The sequence below is a fragment of the Rhinoraja longicauda genome, chromosome 24 (assembly GCF_053455715.1).
Source record: "Rhinoraja longicauda isolate Sanriku21f chromosome 24, sRhiLon1.1, whole genome shotgun sequence".
Lineage (NCBI taxonomy): Eukaryota > Metazoa > Chordata > Chondrichthyes > Rajiformes > Arhynchobatidae > Rhinoraja > Rhinoraja longicauda.
The window spans coordinates 20760315-20771890 of NC_135976.1; the positions used below are offsets into that span (position 1 = coordinate 20760315).

The window sequence follows — 11576 nt, forward strand, 5'->3', positions numbered from 1 at the left end:
GAACACAGCAAACAAAATCGATATCTTGACCACGGGCAGGCGTGGAAACACACGCAGTGTCCCTCAACACAAGCACTGAACGCACAATAATACTTACACACACATTCACAGACAAAGCGCTCGCGTACGGATATATTTCCAAAAATACGCACACGCACATGCAAAAAAATGCTATGACATAAAACAGTCACCAATCTACGTGGGTGCAATTCAATGCAAGCGTAAACCGACAGGCGTCCGGGTTTACATGCAAGCACACACGCAAACTTACATAATGACGAAAAGTTTAAAAAACAGAAGTGGGTGAAGTACAAACACGTCGATACTCACGTCAGACACATACATATCCATAAAGATAAGCAGACACACATATGTATGCACGCACACAAGCATATGGGTTGGACAACAAAACAAATAGCACGAACAAATACAGATATGGTATCCGTACCCGAGTGCGCACAAAATCACATATAGGCACCATGTGCGCACACACGCAAACGAAGGTGGACACAATATAACAACGTTTTCATGCACGCACATGACTCAGTGCAAACACAAATATGGATTTAAACAAATGTATCACTGAGGTAGGTTTACAAATATGTGTAAACACTTTGTCCAAATTAATTCGCACAAACAGAAACACACGTATGCTCAGACAGAATCACCCGTACGCACGCATGTACATGACATGGCCTCTTGTTGGATGATACACATAAAGCTGTACACATGGCACGCAAAGACGTGAATTCAAGCTCACGCATGCAGCTGCAGTCCTCTCTCTCTCTCTCTCTCTCTCTCTCTCTCTATCTATTTATCTATCTCTCTCTCTCTCTCTCTCTCTCTCTCTCTCTCTCTCTCTCTCTCTCTCTCTCTCTCTCTCTCTCTCTCTCTCTCTCTCTCTCTATCCCTCTCACACACACACAAACAAATGCAGGCACCACGCACAGAAGCACTCAAATGCATCCATAGCACAGGCCTGTCCCTTGTTCTCGCCACCATCGTTATCCACATAGCTAAACATGTTGAATTTCGAACGTTTCAGGTTCTAATGCAAGATCCTCCATCCGAAACGCTAACTCCGTTTTACTGTCTATATATGTTCCTTATCCTGCTTCATATTTCCAGCATTTTCAGTTTGGATCATACAAAAACTGTTCTGCGTATTACTGCTCGCGGACCCACACACATTCACACACTGGCGCAAACACAGCCTACATACTCACACATACACTTACACACGAGCTGGCGTGCGTAAATGAACGCGCCAATGTAGCCAGACGTACTATCGCCTTCACCGATTCTATTCTCACGACGTCCACGGACCTGTACAGGTCGAGACGTATTCTAGCACACATGGTTATGCAAACGCTAGAAACGTGAGGGAAACCTTATGAGCGAGAACTTTAAATTTTAAAAGAGAACGAGAGGGGAGACGTGAGCTGGACATAAAATGAGTCAGGCAGAAAACGATAACAGATTCACGAATGGAGACAATGCGCAATCTTCGCAGGTCCTCTCACTTACTCCCTTTCTTTCAAGTATATATCCGAGCTCCTATCACTCATTTACCATTTCCTTCACCGCTTGCCCCACCCGCCGAACACCCACGAACAATTTCCAATAGGCTTCCTATCAATCTCCCACTCTTCCTACCTTCCCACCATCCCTCACGTGTCCACTCTTCCTTTAGCATCAGATGCCATAATGAGTAGTTTTTTGTTGTCTCAAGTTATCATTCCCCGACCACTGTCGCTATCTCCACCCTTTTCCCCCTAATTCGACTTCATCTGTCATTCAACGTCCCCTGCCATGGATCCACAAATCACTTGCCAGCTACCCCTGCGCCCGTCCTTCACCGGTTCATACTGGCTATCTCCCCTAATTTTTTTAATTCAGGTGACGGATCTCGTCCCGAAAGATCATATCTGGTCTTCTTACTTTGCTTTATGGCACGTGAGCAAGAACTGTGCGCGATTGTCAGATTAAGAACGAATCGAATGTACGGATAGATACAATGATGTCTGAGACTAAAATCTCTAAATAAAATCTTATTAGGGTTCTCATTTTGAGAGGAGCACGAAGAAAACAAATTCTATTAATCTTCCCTTCTTTTTCAGTGCATCTTTACATCTTATCTGCCCATGCACAAATTGGGTCAAGGGCTTTTCTGACCCAGTTAGAATATAATCCTGCCATACAAAAAATCGCCCTGCTACCTTTAACAAGTGACAAGACATTGAATAATTTTCACTGTAAAAAATAATTGAAATACATAACAACTTGTAAATATGGACATGTACTCGGTGACCCGAATGGCATCAAACAGGAAATTATAAATGCGTGCACTAAAGGTACAGCAGTTATAATGGGTGACTTCAATCTACATATAGATTGGGTGAACCAAATTGGCAGGGGTGCTGAGGAAGAGGATTTCTTGGAATGTTTGCGAGATGGTTTTCTAAACCAACATGTCGAGGAACCAACGAGAGAGCAGGCCATTCTAGACTGGGTATTGAGTAATGAGGAAGGGTTAGTTTGCAGTCTTGTTGTGCGAGGCCCCTTGGGCAAAAGCGACCATAATATGGTGGAGTTCTTCACTAGGATGGAGAGTGACAAAGTCAATTCAGAAACAAGTGTTCTGAACTTAAAGAAAGGTAACTTTGAGGGTATGAGACGTGAATTGTCCAAGATAGACTGGCAATTTATACTTAAAGGGTTGACGGTGGACATGCAATGGAAGGTATTTAAAGATTGCATGGATGAACTACAACAATTGTTTTCCCAGTTTGGCAAAAGAACAAACCAGGAAAGGTAGTGCATCCTTGGCTAACAATGGAAATCAAGGATAGTATTAAAACAAAAGATGAAGCATATAAATTAGCCAGAAAAAGTATCATACCAGAGGACTGGGAGAAATTCAGAGTCCAGCAGAGGAGGACAAAGGGCTTAATTAGGAAAGGGAAAATAGATTATGAGAGAAAACTGGCAGGGAACATAAAAACTGACTGCAAAAGCTTTTATAGATATGTGAAGAGAAAAAGACTAGTTAAGACAAATGTAGGTCCCTTGCAGTCGGAAACAGGTGAATTGATCATTGGGAACAAGGAGATGGCACACCAATTGAACAACTACTTGGTTCTGTCTTCACTAGGGAAGACATAAACAATCTGCCGGAAATAGCAGGGGACCGGGGGTCTAACGAGATGGAGGAACTGAGGGAAATCCAGGTTAGTCGGGAAGTGGTGTTAGGTAAATTGAATGGATTAAAGGCCGATAAATCCCCAGGGCCAGATAGGCTGCATCCCAAAGTGCTTAAGGAATTAGCCTCGGAAATAGTGGATGCATTAGTGATAATTTTTCAAAGCTCTTTAGATTCTGGAGTAGTTCCTGAGGATTGGAGGGTAGCTAATACAACCCCACTTTTTAAAAAGGGAGGGAGAGAGAAAACGGGGAATTATAGACCAGTTAGCCTAACATCGGTAGTGGGGAAAATGCTAGAGTCAGTTATTAAAGATGTGATAGCATCATATTTGGAAAGTGGTGAAATCATCGGACAAAGTCAGCATGGATTTATGAAAGGCAAATCATGCCTGACGAATCTTATAGAATTTTTCGAGGATGTAACTAGTAGAGTGGATAAGGGAGAACCAGTCGATGTGTTATATCTGGACTTTCAGAAGGCCTTCGACAAGATCCTACATAGGAGGTTGGGGTACAAACTTAAAGCACACGGTATTGGGGGTTCAGTGTTGAGGTGGATAGAGAATTGGTTGGCGGACAGGAAGCAAAGAGTAGGAATAAACAGGTCCTTTTCGGAATGGCAGGCAGTGACTAGTGGGGTACCGAAAGGCTCAGTGCTGGGACCCCAGTTATTTACCATATATATCATATGATTTGGACGAGGGAATTGAATGCAATATCTCTAAGTTTGCGGATGACACGAAGCTGGGTGGCAGTGTTAGCTGCGAGGAGGATGCTAGGAGGCTGCAGAGTGACTTGGATAGATTAAATGAGTGGGCAAATGCATGGCAGATGCAATATAATGTGGATAAATGTGAGGTTATCCACTTTGGCGGCAAGAACAGGAAAGCAGAGTATTACCTGAATGGTGGCCAATTAGGAAAAGGGGAGATGCAACGTGACCTGGGTGTCATGGTGCACCAGTCATTGAAAGCAAGCGTGCAGGTGCAGCAGGCAGTGAAGAAAGCGAATGGTATGTTAGCATTCATAGCAAGAGGATTTGAGTATAGGAACAGGGAGGTTCTGCTGCAGTTGTACAGGGCCTTGGTGAGACCGCATCTGGAGTATTGTGTACAGTTTTGGTCTCCTAATCTGAGGAAAGACATTCTAGCCTTAGAGGGAGTACAGAGAAGGTTCACCAGATTGATCCCTGGGATGGCAGGATTTCATGTGAAGAAAGACTGGATAGACTAGGCTTATACTCGCTGGAATTTAGAAGACTGAGGGGGGATCTTATAGAAACATGTAAAATTCTTAAGAGGTTGGAGAGGCTAGATGCGGGAAGAATGTTCCCGATGTTGGGGAAGTCCAGAACCAGGGGTCACAGCTTAAGGATAAGGGGGAAGTCTTTTGGGACCGAGATGAGGAAACATTTCTTCACACAGAGAGTGGTGAGTCTGTGGAATTCACTGCCACAGAAGGCAGTTAAGGCCAGTTCATTGGCTATATTTAAGAGGGAGTTAGATGTGGCCCTTGTGGCTAAAGGGATCAAGGGGTATGGAGAGAAGGCAGATACAGGTTACTGAGCTGGATGATCAGCCATGATCATATTGAATGGCGGTGCAGGCTCGAAGGGCCGAATGGCCTACTCCTGCACCTATTTTCTATGTTTCTATGTTTCTATGGGGAAGTGTAAGAAAAATTCTGTTTAAAGTGGGGGTGCCTTCGTTAAAAACAAATTCTCATAGTTATATAACCTAATGATGTCAATGTCACATTTCCATGACTTGGACCATTCAACTAATTAGCAGTCTATGTATTTTTTTCAAGTCAAAAGGATCCATTTCAAGAGACCCCTCTATTAGCTTTCCTTCAACATCTGCGCTTGATTCTTTCAGTTTTATTATGTTGGCATTGATTATTTTTGCAAAAGATTTCTTGCCTTCCCAGATCTCTATGTTCATTTCTGCCACAATGCCTTCCGAGTGAATCTTTAAATGGACGTGGTCAATCTTGCAATCAGCAAGAATTCCGGGTTCATATCTGTTAGCCCACTTACGACAAAGGGGTAGGTAGATGCTATTTTAGTGGTAGTGTCGTTATTTTGTTTCTGTTGCTTAGTTACTTCATAACCCTGGCCTCTATTACCGTGGCAAGGTCCACGACGAATACCTATTTACATTTATTCACAAAATGCTGGAGTAACTCAGCAGGTCAGGCAGCATCTCGGGAGAGAAGGAATGGGCGACGTTTCGGGTCGAGACCCTTCTTCAGACTGATGTCAGGGGGGCGGGACAAAGGAAGGATATAGCTGGAGACAGGAAGATAGAGGGAGATCTGGGAAGGGGAGGGGAAGAGAGGGACAGAGGAACTATCTAAAGTTAGAGAAGTCAATGTTCATACCACTGGGCTGCAAGCTGCCCAGACGAAATATGAGGTGCTGTTCCTCCAATTTCCGGTGGGCCTCACTATGGCACTGGAGGAGGCCCATGACAGAAAGGTCAGACTGGGAATGGGAGGGGGAGTTGAAGTGCTCGGCCACCGGGAGATCAGATTGGTCAACGCGGACCAAACGCAGGTGTTGGGCGAAGCGATCGCCGAGCCTGCGTTTGGTCTCGCCGAGGTAAATAAGCTGACATCTGGAGCAACTTATACTAGAGTACTGGAGTAACTTATACTACCTATTTACATTTGTTCATCCGCTAATTATTGCCGTAGCTAACTGGCATGCAGTGTGTTGCGGGGTGTGTAACTCCTGTACTCATGTAGATTCATTAAAAACTCGAAGGTAGACCAGATGTGGAGATTCCCTTCCACTATATTTCTGACGTACTGATAGTAAATACAGATCAGAACTGTTTCCACTGTGCTAACCTTTATTAAACATAGTTCTACAGTTTTCGGCCTCGTGGTGTCCTGACTAATGAGCTGACGTCCTTCAGGCTTTCACGTCAAGCATAAAACCTCGCTGACTTTCAAGATCGTTCTTTAAAGAGAGCAATCGAGAAGGCTTTTCGCAGAAACTCCTTGTTTATATAGAATATCTACGTTTTTTATAAAGGGTTAATTTCCTCCATGTTCAGGAATATACCGCTGGTTCTGACGAGCGAATATGTTGCATCCTAATTTAGTTGCATCAATATCAACCATCCCACTGCGTTTTAGGTGATCATATCATTTTAATAAAACATTTTATATTTTATTTTGCAATTGTCGTTTTATTCTGATGGTAGTCTGACTTTTGCTAGATATCTTGCGTCTGCGAACATGCTTAAGACCTTCAAGCTCCTTGTCAATGATCTGTCCAGGACCAACCCCATTGATGCGATAGGCAAGAAGGCACACCGACGACTCTACGTCGTGAAGAGACTGAGAAAATTTAGAACATCTCCACCGGCTCGTACAAACTTTTACAGGTGCACACAAGAAAGTATATTGGGGTTTACATCGCAGCTTCGTTTGGAAACAGTTCTGCCCAATGCCGCACTAAATTGCAGATAGTTGTGGATATCGCCGAGCCCACCACACACACCAATAAGATAGGGTACTGTTCGATTCACCTCTACCTCATTGAGGATATTTGACTTTGTCCAGTGAACTGATGCGCTACAATGGCTCCAATGCTAATAACTGTATTCTGCATCCTCCCCATTTGCTCTCAGTATTGTACTTGAGTTTGAACTGATTGTGTCTATGTAGGATATGCCCGATCTGTTTGGATAGCATGCAAAACAAAGCGTTTCGCTGCCCCACGGTCGGTGAAAATAATAAACCTAAATTAACCTCAAGATGTATGTCTCGTTCATTGGGTGCAGTTGTATGATTTCACGGTTTAATATCCCGGCGAATCCAGCAGAAGGCACCAGATACTTCTATTAGAAGTGCTTATTTCGTACTATCAGCGGGAATGTCCTCTGGCGATTTTATAGTTGCGGCATTCGTCTGTTTAATTTCGTGTACCTGAATGGGCACATTACAAATTGAACATTCTACATCATTTCCATGTTGCCTATAATTGTAATTTTCCTTGTGGGTGCATCTAGTTCATCGCCTTGAATAATGTTTGCACGTGCCCTCTGTTGGATTTGTGGGTGGAACTAAAGCTAGAAAAGATGCAACTGCGCCCAATAAAGGGGATACTCATGTCCAGCCGCAGTAATCAAAACGGCGGGGTGGGATATGAACAAAAATACGCGCCTTGACATTTGGAAAGGCAAGACTACGTGTGCCTTTATTCTATTCTTCTTTTTGGATATTTTGATTAGAGTAGCTACAGGAACAATTCCATCTTGTTTGCTTTACATTATCATTGGACTTTAGAAGAACGCATTTGTTTTTTCTCTCTATAACCCCTAAAACATACTTGATGTTCTCATATTTATATTGTTTTTTTCTAGTCATTGAAATCTGTATGTGCTGATTTGCATCTACAGTGACAATGCCAAGTGATTGACCCAACGAACTCAAAGTGGGCTTTATCAAAATCTTGATACGAAGACCCAGGACCCCCCGAGGTTCCCATTTATCATTTCCTAGACCAAGAGCGTCATAGGCAGAAGGACGTCATGAGCCAGCTGTTTTTCTTGATAATATTACGGTGATGGGCAAAATTTACTTGTCGAAAACGTATCTGAATTAACAATACGCTTCTGGATCTAGTTCGGCTCTGCTGTTGTGCTATCAGCTTCGACGGCGGAGCTTGAAAACTGAGGTCAGCAAAAGGCCTTTTGTGCCTGAACAGCAAGTCCGCAATAAGCTTTTGGGGCATAGATAGTGAATATCCATCACAACAGCAGATGCCACAAAAAATGAATAGTGCTTCTGGGCCCTGAAATCGGAAGGAATCGGTGAAATTCACATCGTGAATTACAGTCACTTTCAGAGTCAGTCCGAGAGGGTTAAACTTGACCACAGAAATGCTGAAAGGGAGACTGAAATGCCAAACCCAATGGATTAGCGTTGCAGCTGCATCAAGGGGTAAACTCGAGGAAATTATGAGGAAACACTGCAGCTGTGAGGAATATATCGGTTTATGTGCGATATATTGATCAGAACGGCATTGAAAGGAATTGAGGGAAAAGTCTTACTTAACGGAGAGACGAGAAACCGAAGACGGGAGGAATTTTGAGCAAAACACAAAGTGCTGGAGTAACTCAGCGGGCCAGGCAACATCTGTGGAGGAAATCGACAGAAGACATTAGGGGTCGGGACCCTTCTGAAGCACTACCTGAAAACGGGACACTACCAAAACATCGCCTATCCATTCCATCCACAGACGCTGCCTGACCCGTTGAGTTAGTGTTGCAGGATGTCCAACCGCGACATGACAAACAACGGATAAGTCACAGAATTACAACGTGAAAAACCGCCAGGGAATAAAAGTAACGAAGTGAAGACTAAAGAAACCGTCCAGTCGGCCAGATTTACAAAAGTGCTTTATTTTGATCCAAATTAACCCAGCCTCGCAAAAACACTAACACAGTGGAATGTCGGAAAACTAATCTACAGATTGATTCTGTAGGACCGTTAACGTTACTTTGGGAGTATTCAAATTCGTATTGATATTGATCGATACATTCTTAAATACGTGAGGAGTTTCCACGGCTAAAACTAAAATGACCAGGTAACGGCAAGCATCCTAATCCAAAAGAAAATTACTGATACTATCAGATTACCCGGTGGGGATGGTGCCGTAAAATGTTGGCGAGGACGTAAGGAAACGGAGGTGGCTAGAGAGAGTGAACTGAGTCAGTAAACCCGGCTGATTCGCACGGGAATGGATCACAGAGAGGCAGAACCACACTATTTATGGAATTGATGAGAGGGAAGTGGATCAGGTGGGTCAGTAACTGCGATTTTGCGGTTTCTCTGAGCACTTGGTGCATTTTCTAAGTAAGGTAAAAGGATATCTGATCACATCCTTCAGTTGTTCCCTAAACATAGTCTGGGTCACAGCGTAAAGGGCAGTGTTTGTGCAGCAGCTCAGGAGCTGCAGCATGAAACAAAGTTCTTGCATCGACCTAGGAGGAAACGTAGGCACAGAATTCAACACCCGCAGTCGGTTCCATAGATAGAACACTGTAAACAGCGCCCACAACAGGATGAAATTGCCTGAAATGACAAGCAATAATATGAGGGATTTCCTGCGACTCTCCATCTCTGGGTCGCTGGGATTCTCCCGGCTGCTGGTGTCCCGGAGTCTCTTGCGGGCTCTGCTGGCCACTAAAACATGCCTGATGGTTAAAGCATTAAGTGACAGAACTAGTATAAATGGGATCACCGGGGTAAGGATGTAATGTAGGAGTTCGATCGCTCCCCAAACCTGTGATTCCACAAGTTGGACTCTTGGCATGCAAAACCAGCGGGCATAGGCGAGTGAATATTCGGCGGTGAGCATAAAATACCATGTAATGTTCTTTAAAGAGCTCAATACACTCACTGTCCCGAGAACCACAGCCGCCGTTCTCTCGGTGCAATATTTAGTTTTCAGCTTCTGGCAACAAATGGCCACAAATCGATCAAAGGTAAACGTGACGGTGAACCAGACAGAGCAATCAGTAGCTGTGTGAAGAACGATAGCGTGGATATTACAGATGCGGATGGAGCGCAGGAACATGAAATAATCCCGATATGCAATCGGAATCTGCCTCAGTATCAGATCGAAGAGAACCACCAGTAGATCGGACGCTGCCATGCCCACCAGGTAGCGACTGATACCTTTGGAAAGACCACACTTTCCCCGGGACAGGATCACAATCGTCACTATATTCACTGTCAGGAAGTGAAAGAAACGGATAATTACATACGAGATTTGGAAGAAAATAGGCAGATTAACTGCAGGAAGAAATAAAGTTTGAAAACACGTTCCTGTATGGAGAGATACACAATAATTAGTGTAGCTAGCAGGCAGTCGATCGGCTGGAGACGGTGAATACCATTCAAAAAAATCATTAGGCGAATGAAAAATATTGTTAAATATTGGAGCAAGTAACACGCGAGAAGCAGTTAATATATCGTTAATGTCACTGATCACAGCATTTTTTTTTTACCTGGTCCGGTACAAGGAGATAAAAAAACATCTCCTGGATTGCTTAGAAAGGCAGGAGAAAGGGGCATGTGAAGGCACGTGTTAATTCAGGATTCAAAATTGTACAAATGTTAACGAGGTTTGTATTTTCCCGCTATACAGCTCAGTATACACCAGTGTAATACATTAACGATAGTTAATTCATATCTAGAAACGGAAGCAGATTCGAGTGGGATCTCCTGTTTATGTAGCCTTGTGGTTGAGAGTTTGGACAGGTTGAGTGATTACGAAGAAATAGACTATCGTCTCGATGCATGGGGAAATTGTATCAGTGGCAGTGGTAATGATAAATAACAGTTAGAATGCGGATTGGGGCTCGTCTAAGGGTCAGAGATGAAGCCGTCTAATTTACGCGCTCAGATGTGTTCCAGGAGAAGATGGAGGCGATGGAGAGAATCAGTTTTCTGGATTGACGAAAATCTACCAATTTACCAATACTTACATAGAAATCAAGCAGACATAATGCAAAGTTTATAATTTACAGTACTAAACTCTCAATACCGAGTCGCACCACGGCATCCATAGCAGTGGGGAGAGAATTAATATATCTCCGAAGGCTCTTTGAATTAAAAACATGCCAGAAACAACAACATGGAGGGGAGGCGAGGATAAATAACAAACAAAAATGCAATTAAACACGATACACAGAATTAGTAGTTGGACATAAACCTACCCGGAACAGCAACAATAGCAAGGATAGGGTAGTAAATTAGTTTAATGGTCGCGAGTGCATAAGCGATGCGCAGGTTTAATGTCAGGCCATTGTAATCTGCAAATATATGCTGGGACATCCAGAAGATGTTTCTGACCGTTCTTCTTACATCCCACTTTCCAGTTCCAAAATTGCTAATTGTACCGGTACCGTACCATCCCTTTGATACCAGATCCCGATCTATTTCTGTAACATTGTACTCTACTGTTTGCGAATTCCGCTCCATTCCTGCAGCAATACACAGTACCCCTTTCGGATTTCTCCCTCTGCTCCCCCTCTGTGAAACCGCGGAGCTCAATGAGGCGCTGCTCTCACTGAAACTGGGATAACACGTTCAAAGGAGCCCTTATTTAGAGCAAATCTGGTGACAACATTATAGTCCATGGAGGCTGGCGTTAATTACACTCAATGCACAAACAAGTCGAGTCAACCATTTTATGACGTGACAATGTAATAATGGGGATAGGGAATAGTCCGCAAATGTGATGGCGGTTCGGCTGAATCCAGGGTGTCGGAGAACAACACTCAGCCACACCACATCCCGTTCCCTCTCGCAACATTTTCTTCCATCTGTTATTTAAGTTTGACATGAAG

General features: G+C 43.6%; 1 protein-coding gene across 1 annotated transcript; it reads right to left on the reverse strand.

Moving 5' to 3' along the window:
• Window positions 1-9025: 9025 nt before the first annotated feature.
• LOC144605218 (putative G-protein coupled receptor 139) lies at window positions 9026-11208 on the reverse strand. The gene is made up of 2 exons (XM_078420317.1): window positions 11127-11208; window positions 9026-9954 (listed from the first exon to the last, which is right to left on the reverse strand). The coding sequence occupies exons 1-2, from the start codon at window positions 11206-11208 to the stop codon at window positions 9026-9028; spliced, it is 1011 nt and encodes a 336-aa protein (XP_078276443.1).
• Window positions 11209-11576: the final 368 nt, after the last annotated feature.